The sequence below is a fragment of the Vicia villosa genome, linkage group LG1 (genome assembly GCF_029867415.1).
Source record: "Vicia villosa cultivar HV-30 ecotype Madison, WI linkage group LG1, Vvil1.0, whole genome shotgun sequence".
Classification (NCBI taxonomy): domain Eukaryota; kingdom Viridiplantae; phylum Streptophyta; class Magnoliopsida; order Fabales; family Fabaceae; genus Vicia; species Vicia villosa.
Window position 1 is genome coordinate 248,617,736 of NC_081180.1, and position 15,312 is coordinate 248,633,047.

Genomic DNA, 15,312 nt, shown 5'->3' on the forward strand with positions numbered 1-15,312 from the left:
ATTCCGACAGCGATTGGTGCGGAGATGTAGACGATCGAAAAAGCACCTCAGGATATGTGTTCTTTATGGGAAATACCGCTTTTACATGGATTTCAAAGAAACAGCCGATTGTAACACTCTCGACATGTGAAGCTGAATACATAGCAGCATCTTGGTGCGTTTGTCATGCAATATGGCTTAGAAGATTGTTAAGCAAAATGGAGCTAAAGCAGGTAGGTGCAACAATAATTCAAGTGGATAACAAGTCAACAATTGAGTTAGCAAGGAATCCAGTGAATCATGAAAGGAGCAAACACATCGACGTTCGCTTCCACTTCATTCGAGAACATGTGAAGGAAGGAAGTGTCGAATTGAGGCATGTAGCAAGCAAGGATCAAGCAGCAGATATTTTCACAAAACCATTATCGAAAGAAATTTTCGACAGAGGCAAGAAATTGATAGGTATGATGGATGGTAGAAACATTTAAGTTTACAGGGGAGTTTTGTTGAATAAACTTTAATGTTATGTTAAATGAGTTTTTATTAATAAGTTAGTGGAAAAACAAAGAGTCTCTTGTAGTTGGAAGGTCAAGAGATAGTGGCATATTAAGAGTATTTATTTGCTTTAATTTCCTAGTATAGCAGAAGTCTTTTAGGTCTATATAAAGACTTGTTTGTATTTTCATTTTCAACCAAGAAAGTAAAAAGTGTAAAAAGTGTTATGTGCAGTTTTAAAGCAAGTCTTCCACCAGTGGAAGTATAGTGTTAAAAGTGTCCAAAATTGTTACAACTGCAGAATAGAAGTAGCAGTCAGTTTTTTACATCGTCATCATTGGCAAGTTTTGCTAGATCAAAAGCCCTCTGTCCTGTTATTAGTTCAAGAAGCATCACACCATATCCAAAAACATCTGTCTTTTCTGAAATCTTTCCAGTTGACAGGTACTCAGGTGATATATGCCCAATCGTACCACGAACAGCAGTAGTAACATGTGTATCTTTGTAACTCATAAGCTTTGCTAAACCGAAATCTCCAACAACTGCTTCAAAGTTCTCATCCAACAATATATTTGCAGCTTTCACATCACGATGAATAATCTTAGGGTCACAATGATCATGCAAGTAAGCAAGCCCTCTGGCAGATCCCAGCGCAATATTCTTCCGTATCGGCCACTCAAGTGGCGGATCAGATTCACTACGTTCTACAACATAATCAATATACATAGACACAGTTTTAGTTTGAAAGTGGAAAATTTGAAAGTCAACCGTAAGAGCACTCATTGCATTGAAAAATTTGAACTAGTTACAAATTTCCGTTGTGTCTGTGTAGCTGTCAATATTTGGGAAATACTAATTGTTATTTTTTTTCAATAACAAATCAAAATAAGAATATGAGTGAAAAGATAGGGCACCTCGTAAACATGATGCAACACTTCCATTGGCCATATAAGGATACACAAGCAAACGTTCAGTAGATGTTATGCAAAAACCACGAAGCCGGAGCAAATTGCGATGCACAGCCATACTGATCATTTCAACTTCTCTTTGAAATTGTAGCTCCCCACTCTGTGTCCTCTCCTCTTTAAGTCTTTTTACTGCTACAAGGGTGCCATCAGCTAAACGTCCTTTATATACTTTTCCGAATCCACCTCTGCCTATTATATTTTTGTTACTGAAGTTATCTGTCGCTACTAGCAGCTCGCGCCAGGAAAACCTGTTAGGCAGACCAAGGCGAAGGCGAACTTCAGGATGCTCCTCACCTGCCGTGGTAAAAGACAGGCTACATGTTGGCTCACCAGTAATTAACAACTATAGAATATAGCTATTACGAGCATGTAGACCGTCTTTTCTGTTATATAACTAACCAGGAACATCAAAGAAGTGATCGAGTGGTTTTCTTTTTCTCCAGTAAGCAAGTGCAATTGCAGGGGCAGCAAACAACAGAGTAGCACCAGCAGCAACTCCTCCTGCAATAGCTCCAGTATTTTCGCTACCTGAAAAAAGGATTTACAGTCTAATTAGAAAGGATAAGTCTATTCGAAAAATAGATTATGACTGATTCACACCCAACACAATGAAAAGGATTAACCTCGTTTGGTTCTTTTATACCATCTTAAAATTAAACTTTAAAAAAAAAAGAGTTGTGTTTGGTTTTAATTCTAGAGAGTTTTGAGCAAGCTTGAGTTATATTCTTAATTGAAGCTTTTGTCTCAAGTTATTCTTTACTAATTCAAAATCATTGTCGACAAAAAAGCAAACATCGTCAAACCTGAAGAAGCTGGTGATGGTGGAGAAGGCGGCACAGGAATGATTTTTGGTAGTTGCAAATGAGGATTATTTTGATAACTGTAAATTGGAACACATGGCATTAGCAAATTTTCATGTCGTCTGTGAACAATGAGACAAAGATATGAACATAGTTATTTATTTGTACTGACTTGACATAGGTAAATGATGAAAATGAACTATTCACTGGAACATCCCCTTCTAGATTGTTGTTTGAGAGATCACTGTACTCCAAGAAGTCCGTTGTATCAATTTATACATGGAAATATATATGATTCTAGTGCAAATAAAAATCTGGTTTGAATTCTGTAAAAAGAACTACTTCGACTATAACTAATGGCAAATCGGAATAAAGGAGTAACACTCACAGAACTTGCAGCGTAGAAACATTTGTCAAAGACACGGGAATGCGGCCACTCAACATGTTATTATTGAGACGCCTGTTTTTGAGAACAAGATGAATTAGCGTAATAAATCATGATAGACAACTAGTTATATAAATCATGATGCATACTGATGGCTGCTATATACAACTGATAAACATGTACTGTGTTGAACTGGTAACGTCTTTGGTAGACAGAGATCGAGACGATCAAAACATGTAACAGATATTGTTAAGACTTCTTACAAATAATTAGAAATACCTCAACTATTTGATTCAATTTTCATATAACCACACTATTGCGTCATGTAATAATAACCAGCAGCAGCAATAACGGAACAAACAAGACTACTTTTTTAGGCATTCATTTTTGTTTATTGCAGCTTTCTTGATAAGTCGTATTGTAGAGGCTACAAAATCTACCACATTTTGCATCGGGAAACACAAAAAAAAGGAAGTTGAAAAAGGTAAGCCTGTAAAACAATTGAAACAAACACGAATAAATTTTACAGATCAAAGATACAAGAATAATGGAAGCATGTCTTACAGGAAACGTAGTTTTTGAAGTTTGCCGAATGTATTGGGTATAGTACCACTTATATTGTTCAAGTAAAGATCCAAGCTAACCAAGTTTGCCAAATTTCCTAGCTCTTCTGGGATTTTACCTGTTATACTATTATTATAAAGTTCTCTGCCAATGAAAAAGGAAGAAAGTTCAGACTTGTGCAAACCAAAAAGTCCAACAAATAATTGAAAGTCACATTCATATAATTTGTATGAAACTGATATAGTGTGAACTCGACGAGACAAGATAGCCTCTTATAGTAAGGTTTATGAAGGTACCATAAATTTTCATGATTCAATTTTTAATAATAAAAGATATGGGGCGGTATAGTGCTCGCTTATATAGATCCATACTTTCTACAATAGAATAGAGATGGGGCAGCAAGCATTTGAGTTTTGACAGAGCCTCTCAAAGGCCCTTTATAAGAAGCAGAAGTTACCTTTAGTTGAGTCGTGAATTTTTAATGAGTCCTATTTAACCGTAAATTAATTGTGGAATATGTGTATGGAGGCCTTTTTTGCCATTGCTTAATCATAAAAAAGTGTGAGGCCGTGTGCTGTAGGCCGCCTTGCACACCCTCAAACTCGGCCCTGAGTTATGATACAGTCACTAAAAAGAAAAGTACAATCTAAAATGTAAGTTGACGAATACTGGAACCGTGCGACTAGGGGTCAATTTTTCGTGAAATTGAGAAGCTAGCCTAATAATTCACTCAACAATATCACATATATGAGTGACAACTTACAAGTACTGCAAATTGGAGAGATGACCAAGGCTTGAAACCAATGTACCAGAAAGGTCCTGATTTCCAAGATCACTGTCAAAATGCAACAAAAATAATGATTCACTATGCAGACAAAAAAACATTCAGGAAAACTACAAGTAAAAATGACAGACATGTCGACTTACACGGCGATCACGCTGTTATGTTGATTGCACGTAACATGAAACCATGTGCATGGATTTGGAAGTGTAGCATCCCAATCTTGAAGAACATTATTAGGATCCTTCAAGTTCCTCTTCAATGTAATCAGTGCATCACCTGTGCTAAAGAAAGAACCAATCTTCAGTTGCAAATATAAAATTTAGTTTCTTAAGATATCTATCTATAAAAAGGTTGAAAGAGTAAAGAGAAAAAGTAAGCAGTGACCTTCTGGATTTGAAGAAGCTTTAAGCAGAAAATGAAACACCATAATTGCCCAAAAAAGAAAGAAAGGTTTAGAAGACGATAAAATCACTCTTTCCTCCATCTTTGTTCAACTACAAGTCTACAACACAAACCCTTTCTTTACTCTTTAGAAGGTTTATAGTAAAGTGGATAGTTTAATTTTGACTTATCTTTGGTTTATCAACATCAATACTCCTATTTAATTTTAACCACATTTCCATTTACTGAATGCTATCATTTCAATGCAGTCATTTCTTTCAGCTCAATATATTAAACTTTGAAATTCTTTAGCACGTTCTTAATAAAATCATAGTGTACAGTCAGATAGATAGTATGTATGAAGTTAGGGTACATCGTTGGTATATGAACTTAAAAAAAAAATCTCTAACCGCAACCCGCTTTAGTCTCTCATGCACCATGCGTGTTGTCAAAGATGTTCTTTCCTTCCGTTGATTTATCTTCGAAAGCATTTTTTTTAAATTATGTATTTACGAAACAATTTGATGTTAAATTCGTGTCAGACTCTTCTCCTCCTTCATTCTTCTCATTCCAACTTCTACTCTCTCAATCTCCCTAAACCTCTAAAATCAAAGTTCCACCAAACTTCCTTGTTTTCTCACGAATTCGTCATGGAACATCAACATCAACAATCAACACACACTCACACTCTGTCCCCTTCAAAACAAATATATTTCATTTGTTAAATTAATTTTTAACTACTACACTATTTGTTTCATTTGTTAAATTAATTTCTAAAAATATATTTATTCCAAAGTTAATTTTTAATATTAAAAAATATATATATTTTAATCATTTCAATTGTCTCTTTCTTTCACTAACACTTTTATTTTATATATTAAATTATTATTTTAATATTTATTTTATATTAAATAATTATTTATTTCTAAATAAATATGTCAAAATGAATTAAATATGTGTTTAAAATTTTAAAATATTAATAATATAAAATATTTTATTATACTTAATACATTTTAATAATCAATCTTTCTATAAAATTTACAACCACCAAAATCACTTTTAAATATTATTTAAACACATTTAAATAAATAATAAACAAAAAATTGTTTATTATTTAAGAATATAGTATATAGGATCTCAATCAGACCTTTATATCAATCATCTTTCTCTCCCTTACACTTTTATTTTAATTATATATATCTCTCTCACTTACGTTGAAGTCAATTTAAATCTATAATTTTAGTAATTTTAATTTATAATTAAATGCGTTTGAATATAAATATATGTTATTTCAAAAAAAAGGATAATATTAATATATCAAAATAAACAAAAATATGTGTTTATATATACTTTATATTAATTTGTAATTCTTATTTGAAATTTTAAACTTGTAAATTTAAAATAGTATTTTATGTAATTTTATTTTGTATGAAATTTTAAAATTCTAAATTTAAAATAGTATTTCTTGTAATTTTTATTTGTATGAAATTTTATTTGAAATTTATAAATAATATTTTTGTAATTCATACGTAATTTTTATTTTACTTATATACATAGTATATGTTAGAATTTGATAAAAGACGTGGAAGAGATAAGAAGATCATCTGAAGAAAGGATGATGCTAATGATAAAAAATAGTTTCAATAATGTGTCTTAATTTATAAGCGTGCTTGATTTTCTGTTTTTCATACCATTTTTACTTCTTGTAATTTCTAGTGTTAGTATTTCAATTCTAGTATGATTTGAATTAATAAAGTGTGATATTTCCCCTTTCTTAAATTATTATGTGCTTACATTTTTGTATATCTAAATTCTCGTAAGACATATTTTACTCGCCTTTTTTATTTTGATAAAGAGGGAGAAATATACTCTCGGGAGGAGTAGAGTATAATCTATACTTAATTGAGGAAAAGTTTTATCGCTCCAACTATATATTTGTTTGTCTCTTTTACCACCTCCTTGAAAAATGTGTTGCCATCATTAAAAAAAAAAAGGGAGAATGTGGAATGTTTTATAGGGTACTCAAAGAAGTAACTAAAGGAGCTCTTGACAAAGTACTTTTGATAATGACAACTCGAATGAGCTTTTGATGATGCAACGCGTATGGCGACTTGCATATCAACATTTACAACCTATGAGGATTCAATTATAACAAGTAGTTAAAGATGTATGTTGACAGATTAGAGTTTGGTGATCACCACAAACATCCTCTGATGATGGTACTCAACTTGAATAACTTTCAACCCTTATCTCCAAGAATATTCAAGCAAGTGTATATATGATATTTACTTGGTAATTTTATAAGCTTCAAAGCGTGAAAGAGAGGAAGTGTGAAAGCTCACCCAGTTGCGTCTGAGTGAACCGTGTTTTGTAAAAATACAAGGGATTTTTCATGAAGTTATAGGATAAGTCACACACACACACACACTAAAATAAGTATTTTAAGCCTCTATTTCTTAAGAAAACATACTTAAATTTTTGTGGAGTTGTGGCAGTTGATTCAGGAACTGTCAGAAAGTTCTAAACAAAATTTGTATTCTCCAATTGATGCACACTCATACACAATCAATTGGTTTAGTGGAAAAGTTGTTCTTAAATGTTTATGATAGATCCTTAATGAAGGGTAACGCCTTTGTGGCCCTTCTTTCCTTTTTAAACATTCATAATCGATTATTTTTGGCACAATCGATTGGGCCAGAAGCCAATTAATTAACTCATTAATTTTGACCCATGAAAATTTTCTTTTTTTTGCGCTAACCTCTAGCCTATAAATAGAGATCACTCCCTTCACATTTTACCATCCAAAAATGTGGGCCTTATATCATACTCCCCACACTCTCTCTAAAATGTTTTTCAACTTTCTCTCACATGAATTTAGCCGTAGCACTTCTAGAAAGTTTTTGTATTTGGTAAGAAATCTGTGTATTCTAGAAAGGAAATTGTTGTAAATTCACCGAAGAGTGTTTTTTTCTTGGTTGAATAATTCTTAAGGAGTCTTTGTTTGGGTTAAAAGCTAAACTTTTGAAAAGCTTCGGTTTGACGATTTAGTTTCTAAGTCACCAGTTCGGTTCGTAAGCTCATTCTGGTTAAAAGCTTCTGGTTCAAAATCTCAACTCGAGTCACGAGTTCAGCTCGATTTAAAAGTTCATTGTGGTTCGAGATAAGTCTGATTTAAAATATCATCTTAGTCCGCAATCAACCTGGTTAAAACCTCAGTTCGGTTCAGGAGTTCAATCGGATTTAAAAGCTCACCTTGATTCGATAAAATGTGTAGAAAATCTCGTTTTAGCTTAGGGACTTGCCGCTTCAAGTTTTTGTTTGGAAGGAATGCTAATCGCTTCAGTCGATGTTTAAAAGGAAGATTAATTGCCTCTATCTGCAAGTTCATATTTGGAAGGAACATTAATCGCTTATCTCCGTTGTTTGGTTGGAAGTTAGCCCGAAATTTCATTTTTTTGTATAAGTTTGAGATTTTAACCTACTAAAAGCTCTTAAACATTATTGGATGCTCTTAAGATCAAATCTTGGGGACAAGATTAAGTCTTCTTGACTGAATCTGTATAAATTATTGGTGTCATTTCTCTTTTTCCTAAATCTTTATGCTTCACATATTTACTTTCCACTGCTAATTTCTGAAACATTAGTACCAAAAAGATTTTAAACTCTGAAAAATAATAGCAAAATTCAAACTATCGTTTTTACGAAACCTACATTCATCCCTTCTCTCTTTTGTGTGTGGAATCAAATGTTCAACAAGGACCATTATAGATGTAATTCTATCTGAGGCACGAACGACATTACAATACAGGAGACAGAGAAGGATCAAGGAGATTTGATATACACATAGTATTTGTTAGTATTTGCATTATGAATAGTATTATGGTTTGTAATTTATCATTTTGATAGTATTATAGATTCTGGATTGATTCTAATACATTAAATCAATGTATGGTTTAATTGATAACAAAATTATTATGATAGTATAATCATTATACATGACATATTACATTAATGTATTCCATTAAAAAATGTCAAATTTTACTTTCTAAAGAGTGATTATGAAAGTATATTTTTATGTTTTATTATGGAGACGCATTTCCAGACAAATTTAATGCAACATGAGGGAGTGAATCACTTACGAATAGATGTGGTTGGCTGAAGAGCGATTGTGAAAGTATATTTTTATGTTTTATTACAAAGACACATTTCCGGACAAATTTAATGCAACATGAGGGAGTAAATCACTTACGATTACATGTGGTGCATATGAGATTAATATAAAAATGCATCTTCAAACTCATATCTAATAAAATGAATGTGTGGCTCCCTTGCACATTAAATAATTTAATGTATTTGGTGTGCATCCGAAAATATATTTCCAAATTCATGAGACACAATTTAGAATTTACATAGGATGACTCTTCACCACAAAAAGTGGGAAAGGAAACCCCATAAATAATTGGCTAAATGAGACATTCCAAAGAGAAATTGAAGAATAGCTTCCATTATATTTCAAACATATTTGCAGAGAAAGTACTACCATTATTAAATGACAAACATAGCAACCCCCTGAAGTACTGTACTAATATTATTTCACAGTTCAAAGAAAAACAAATACATTACCTACTTATTATCTGAAAACAATAAATATAAAATTGCATATATTTCCATAAAAGCTCTCTATACTAGTTGCCCATACATACAATGACAAAAGTGTTGGTTGCTTGTGTCCTACACTTTATCCTGCAACTTGACAACCCAATAAACATTACAAACTTCTTTCTTAAATAACCATAACCTGATCAATGGACATGGAACCGAACCTGAACATACAAGATAATTTCAACAAGATCAAAACAAAAGATTAAGTAGAAGCGATGGTGAAAAGCATATGCACAAATCGTGACGTTTTATCTCTTTCAGGCAGAGGAAGGATTGTGTATTCACTTGTCGATATGATAGAATGTAGAACGGATCATCTAGGGCCTGAGACTTCCTCTGCCTGCATATGTGAAGTTGAATCTACTATCCAATTTGCATTCGGGTGATGCATGTGGTTGTTGTTAAAATCTTGTCTATACGTCTCTTCTTTCTGCCATTGCTCCCATTTTTCTGCCAAACCATCGCCTTCCAGCATTCTCACAACCTCGGACATCTTTGGTCTTTCCATTGGAGACCCTTGTGTGCATAGTAAAGCCACTTGGATTAACTGCTCTACCTCATCATCGTCATAATTTCCCATTAATTCTGCATCTACAAGTGTTTCCAACTTCTTGTCTTTGAGAAGTCCTTTAACCTAGATTCAAAACAATGTCAGAAACCAACGAGAAGTCATTAGTGTTGATATTACGTTATAGCCTATGCGTTATGCAATGGCGTATAGATCATTGTGAAGAGATTAATGCATGTTACAGTTAATTTAAAAACATACCCAATCAAGCAACATAACATCATCATCATTGGCAAGACGTGCTAGATCGAAAGCTCTCTGTCCAGTTATTAGTTCAAGAAGCATCACACCATATCCAAAAACATCCGTCTTTTCTGAAGACTTTCCAGTTGACAGATACTCGGGTGCTATGTGCCCAATCGTACCACGAACAGCCGTAGTAACATGTGTATCTTTGTAATCCATAAGCTTTGCTAAACCGAAGTCTCCAACAACTGCTTCAAATTCCTCATCCAACAATATATTTGCAGCTTTCACATCACGATGAATAATCTTAGGGTCGCAATGATCATGCAAGTAAGCAAGCCCCCTGGCAGATCCTAGCGCAATATTCTTCCGCATTGGCCACTCAAGTGGCGGATCAGATTCACTACGTTCTACAACAACAGAATCAATGTACATAGACACATTTTTAGTTTGAAACTAGAAATTTTGAAAATTCAACTAGAAGAGCACTCGTTGCATTTAAAAATTTTAACTATTAAGAATTTCCGATTATTGTATTCACGTAGCTGCCATTATATAGGAAATACTAATTGTTATTTTTTTCCTATAACAAATCAAAATAAGGATATTGAAACGATAAGGCACCTCGTAAACATGATGCTACACTTCCATTGGCCATATAAGGATATACAAGCAAACGTTCTGTAGATGTCATGCAAAAACCACGAAGCCGAAGCAAATTGCGATGCACAGCCATACTGATCATTTCAACTTCTGTTTGAAATTGTAGCTCCCCACCCTGTGTCCGTTCCTCTTTTAGTCTTTTTACTGCTACAAGAGTGCCATCAGCTAAACGTCCTTTATAAACCTTTCCAAATCCACCTCTACCTAGAATGTTTTTGTTACTGAAGCTATCTGTCGCTACTAGCAGCTCACGTAGAGAAAACCTTTTCAGCTGACCAAGGTGAACTTCAGGATCCTCCTCAGCTGTTGCAATAAAAGACAGACAAAAAGTCGGTTCATAAGTGATAATTAAAAACGGAATCATTTATGAGCATGTATACATATATTCTGCTATTTAACTAACCAGGAACGTCAAAGAAATGATCCTGTGGTTTTCTTTTTCGCCAATAAGCAAGTGCAATTGCAGGGGCTGCGAACAAAAGAGCAGCACCAGCAGCAACTCCTCCAGCAATAGCTCCAGTATTACTACTACCTACAAAAAGAATTAACAGTTTAGTAAGAAATTATAACTCGAAACAATAGATCGTGACTAATCGGGAAAAAAAGAACTACGAAGTTCAATACCAAGTTAACCTAGTTTTATGAGTTGTAGAAAAACCATCATTAGCCATTGCTTAACTCGCTTTTAGATCAAGGGATTTTTTCAGTTCAAGCTATTCTTTAACAGTTTAAAATTAGTCGATAAATAACAGATATCAATGTACCTGAAGAAGCCGGTGATGGTGGAGTAAGTGGCGCTGGAGTGTTTTTCGGTTGTTTCAAGCGAGGATTATTTTGATAACTGTAAAGTGGAACACATGGCATTAGTAAAGTTTCAGGTCATCTGTCAACAATAAGACATAAATAAGAACAGAATTTTTTCCACAGACCTGATAGGGGTAAACAATGAAAATGAACCATTGACTGGGACATCCCCTTCTAGATTGTTGTTTGACAGATCACTGTTTTCCAAGATGGCCGTTGAGTCAATTTATACATGGAAATTAATGATTCTAGTATAAACATGAATCTACTTTGACTAATCTAAATAGAGAAGCAACACTCACAGAACTTGCAGTGTAGAAACATTTGTCAGAGATACCGGAATGCGGCCGGTCAAGGTGTTATTATTGAGACGCCTGTTTTGGAGAGTAAGATAAATAATTAGTTTGGTGTATATATAACTGATAAAGTAGAATAATAAATCATGATACAGAAATGAAAAGATGAAACAGAAATTTATATAGATAATTTTTGGGATATATTACAACACAAGTTTTCGAAAGTCTGTCTCTCCACAATTCAGATTCTTCCTTTATCTTGTTCTTATCAGGCCAATAACAAAAAAATAGGACTATACTTTTTAAGGCATGTATTTTTGTATATTGAAATTTTACTGGAAATAGAATGAACATGTTGTAGAGGCTACAAAATCTACCTAATTTTGCATTCGAAAACCGAAAAAACAGATGTTGAATTGAACAAGGTAAAGGAAGAAAAAAAATTGAAACCAACATAAATAAATTTTGCAGATCAAAGATATGAGATTAAGGAAAGTATGTCATACAGGAAACGTAGTTTTTGAAGGTTGCCCAATGTATTCGGTATGGTACCACTTAAATGGTTCAAGTAAAGATCCAAGCTCACCAAGTTTGTCAAATTTCCTAGCTCTTCAGGGACTTTTCCTGTTATATTATTACTATAAAGTTCCCTGCCATCGAAAAGGGAAGAAAATTCAGATTCGCGCAAACAAAAAAGTCCAAAAATAATTGAATGATGACAAGTCACATTCATGTGATTCTGTTGAAGCTGATATGTTGTGAATACGACCAGACAAACCAAAATAGATTACCACGTATACTGTAAAGTTTCTAAAATACAAAAGTATCAATCAAGAAACAAGGTTCGGCTAAATTTCTCATAAACAGTCATATCTGATTCACAACTTACAAGTACTGCAAATTTGAGAGATCACCAAGTTGTGAAACCAGTGTACCAGAGAGGTCCGCATTTCCAAGATCACTGTTCAAATGCACAAAACGTTAATAGTAATTCACTACATGCACAAACATTCGTAAAAATTACAGTTAAAAACGACGTATCAACTTACACACGGGTCACACTGTTATCGCCATTGCATGTAACATGAAACCACGTGCAAGGATTGACAAGGGTAGCATCCCAACTTTGAAGAACATTGTTAGGATCATTCAAGTTGCTCTTCAATGCATTCAGTGCATCACCTGTGCTAAAAAGAACCAATCTTCAGTTGCAAACATCCTTAATATTAACTTGCATGGTCTACGAGATAACGTAACCATTGGCATCCACGATGCAATGCAATCGTTAACATAATTAGTCAACCTTAGTAGCATACATCTAAATACTAAACCAAGTCCAACTAATCTAAATAAACGCAGACGAAACAAAAACACCGTCATATACTAAATTTACTAAAATTCTTCAAACACATGACCATAACTTCCTAGCAAATGAGTTGAAATATGACAAAAGCTACTCCAAGTCAAATTATGAAGCATATTTTTCAATCAAACATATGAATATAGGAAGTAACAATAAAGCTAAAGGGCAACCTAGTAGATCAAAATTAGGTAAATTCCTCTAATCATAGCAACTTAAAACAACCCAATTAACAGATAGAAACATTTATGGAACAATTAAAACCCTCATATAGCAAAGAAAGCAACCTAGTAGATCAAAAATAGGCAAATTTCCCTAATCATAGCATCATAAAGCACCCAATTAACAGATAGAAACATTTCATGAAACAATCAAAACCTTCATGTAGTAAAGACAAAAGTAACCACCTACCTTCCACATTAGAAGACCCTTTAATCACAAAATCAAAAGCCAAAATTGCCCAAAAAACAAAAGCCACTCTTTCCATCTTTACTTTCAACTACAAACACACTTTCATAACCATGCATAACCAACTGATTTGAATCCCTTAAAAAAACCCTCTTTTGATCTACACGATTCCCAACACCAGAGTTTGACCACGTTGACCAAACAAAAAATGGTTAATTTGATGAAATTGAATGATGGGTAGGTTAAAAATCTAATCTTTTTTGGTTATTAGTGTTGTTGGGATGAAAAAGAAGCTAAATTTTGAGATGGGTATAGCTGAGTTTGAGGTGAAAATGAAAATGAAAATGCAGAACAGTTTAGAGAGAGAGAGAGAGAGAAAAGGGTTAAGAGAAAAGGCAGGTCAACGAATGTTGCATCGTTTTCTTTACTGAGAAATTTCTTAATTATTATTATTCTTTTTTTTTATCTTTTCAAAGTAAAATATGAATATCAAATCAATTGTTGGTTCAGTGTTGATTGACGTTGTATTTAATATTGAAAATCACAGTTAGATTCCTGCGATTACAAAGAGGTTGGACTTACTTGATATCAGAACTGACCTTCGAACCAATTTATAGGAGTGATAATAAAAAAATTATGTTAGTTTAAGTAAAATGAATATGAGTAGTTAAAGTGTGATTAATGGGATTATTGGGAATGGGATTAATTAAGGAGAGAGAGAGAGAGTAGAGTCAAAGATGCACGCATGCACGGCTGTGACTGGTCCCCACACCCACTTCTGCTTCTCTGTAAGAAGAAAGAAAGAAAGAAAGAAGGTTTAATGTTGAAAGGTTGAAATGTTAAAAAAAAAGATAAAGTAAATACTATGTTGTGGGTCACTTTCATGTGGTATAGCATTGGATTCATTCAAGTTCAAGGAACATGTTTACTACTAATACTAGTATAAGTTACTATACTAGTGTAATTATCTTCCTTTTTGTGTGTATACTATAATTGTCTACTATTATTCATAGATTTAAATAGGAATTAGTCCCTTGAAAATAATTATTTTATAGATTTAAATAGGGAATTAGTCCCTTGAAAATATATTATTTTATGTGTTTAATCTATGTGAAATCAATTTTTAAATTTTTTATAATTATAACATAATTTATATTAAAAATAATTAAGTTGTTAGCCGAAAATGATCGTCAAAATTAACGTGAGTTAAATGAATGATAGTTTTGAATAAAAATTGTTATAGGTGAGTCTTTTAAATTTATTAAGATTTCCGAAAAATTATGAGTATGTTGAAAGTACTCAAAGACAGGTGAAATTTCATAGTTCAATCTTTTGTTTGTAGTATGTGTTTATAGGTCATTAATCGAAGAAGTCATTTGTAAGAACTAGGTTTTGCATATGGTCTTAGGTTTTAATGATAACTTTACATGTTATCTCAAGGAACAATTATATACACTAACGGTTTTCTTTCTAGTGTGTGGTTTTTGCATTCCAGGTTCTAACTCTAGTAAGAAGGCGTGTAACGTCATCAGATTCAGAACTCAACACTCTGGAAGAATACTAGTGTTGTGTTACTATGGAAGTCAAGATTCTGGAATGTTACTTATGCAAAGGTTTCAAGGAACGTTAATACAAGAGTATCTGATTGTGACTTTGTAAGGAAGCTTTGGAGGCCTTCTAAAGTTTTACTTTTGTGTCATATATTCTAAAGATGCTGAAAACGAGGTTCTGCTGAGCAAGTTATACAGATCTGAAGACATAACTTCTGAAGACATAACTTCTGAAGACCAAGTGCTAAAGACTCTGAAGACAAGGTTCTACTGAACAAGCTCTAAAGACTCAAAGACTTAGGTACTAAAAATTCAAGTTATGATCATCTACAACATGCTTCAATCAACATACAATTAAAAGCCTATGAGGAATTTTTGACATAATCAGAAAAAGTTTCTGAAAAGAAAGTAAGGAATACTTATCCTTTATATGAGAAACTCCCCCTGAGTCTAAGACTT

The 15,312-nt window shown here is 33.2% G+C and overlaps 2 protein-coding genes across 2 annotated transcripts; both read right to left on the bottom strand.

Annotated features, from left to right (window-relative positions):
* Positions 1-744: 744 nt before the first annotated feature.
* On the bottom strand, positions 745-4,541 carry LOC131645120 (BRASSINOSTEROID INSENSITIVE 1-associated receptor kinase 1-like). Its single transcript, XM_058915779.1, has 10 exons — positions 4,360-4,541; positions 4,119-4,251; positions 3,955-4,026; positions 3,192-3,335; positions 2,631-2,702; positions 2,415-2,486; positions 2,246-2,322; positions 1,842-1,970; positions 1,389-1,736; positions 745-1,178 (listed from the first exon to the last, which is right to left on the bottom strand). The coding sequence occupies exons 1-10, from the start codon at positions 4,457-4,459 to the stop codon at positions 790-792; spliced, it is 1,536 nt and encodes a 511-aa protein (XP_058771762.1). The 5' UTR covers positions 4,460-4,541; the 3' UTR covers positions 745-789.
* Positions 4,542-9,002: 4,461 nt separating this feature from the next.
* Positions 9,003-13,716, bottom strand: LOC131645118 (BRASSINOSTEROID INSENSITIVE 1-associated receptor kinase 1-like). The gene is made up of 11 exons (XM_058915777.1): positions 13,307-13,716; positions 12,585-12,717; positions 12,425-12,496; positions 12,042-12,185; positions 11,542-11,613; positions 11,365-11,436; positions 11,200-11,276; positions 10,839-10,967; positions 10,397-10,738; positions 9,788-10,182; positions 9,003-9,652 (listed from the first exon to the last, which is right to left on the bottom strand). Exons 1-11 carry the CDS (start codon positions 13,380-13,382, stop codon positions 9,332-9,334), a joined length of 1,833 nt encoding a protein of 610 aa, XP_058771760.1. The 5' UTR covers positions 13,383-13,716; the 3' UTR covers positions 9,003-9,331.
* Between the last annotated feature and the right edge of the window lie 1,596 nt (positions 13,717-15,312).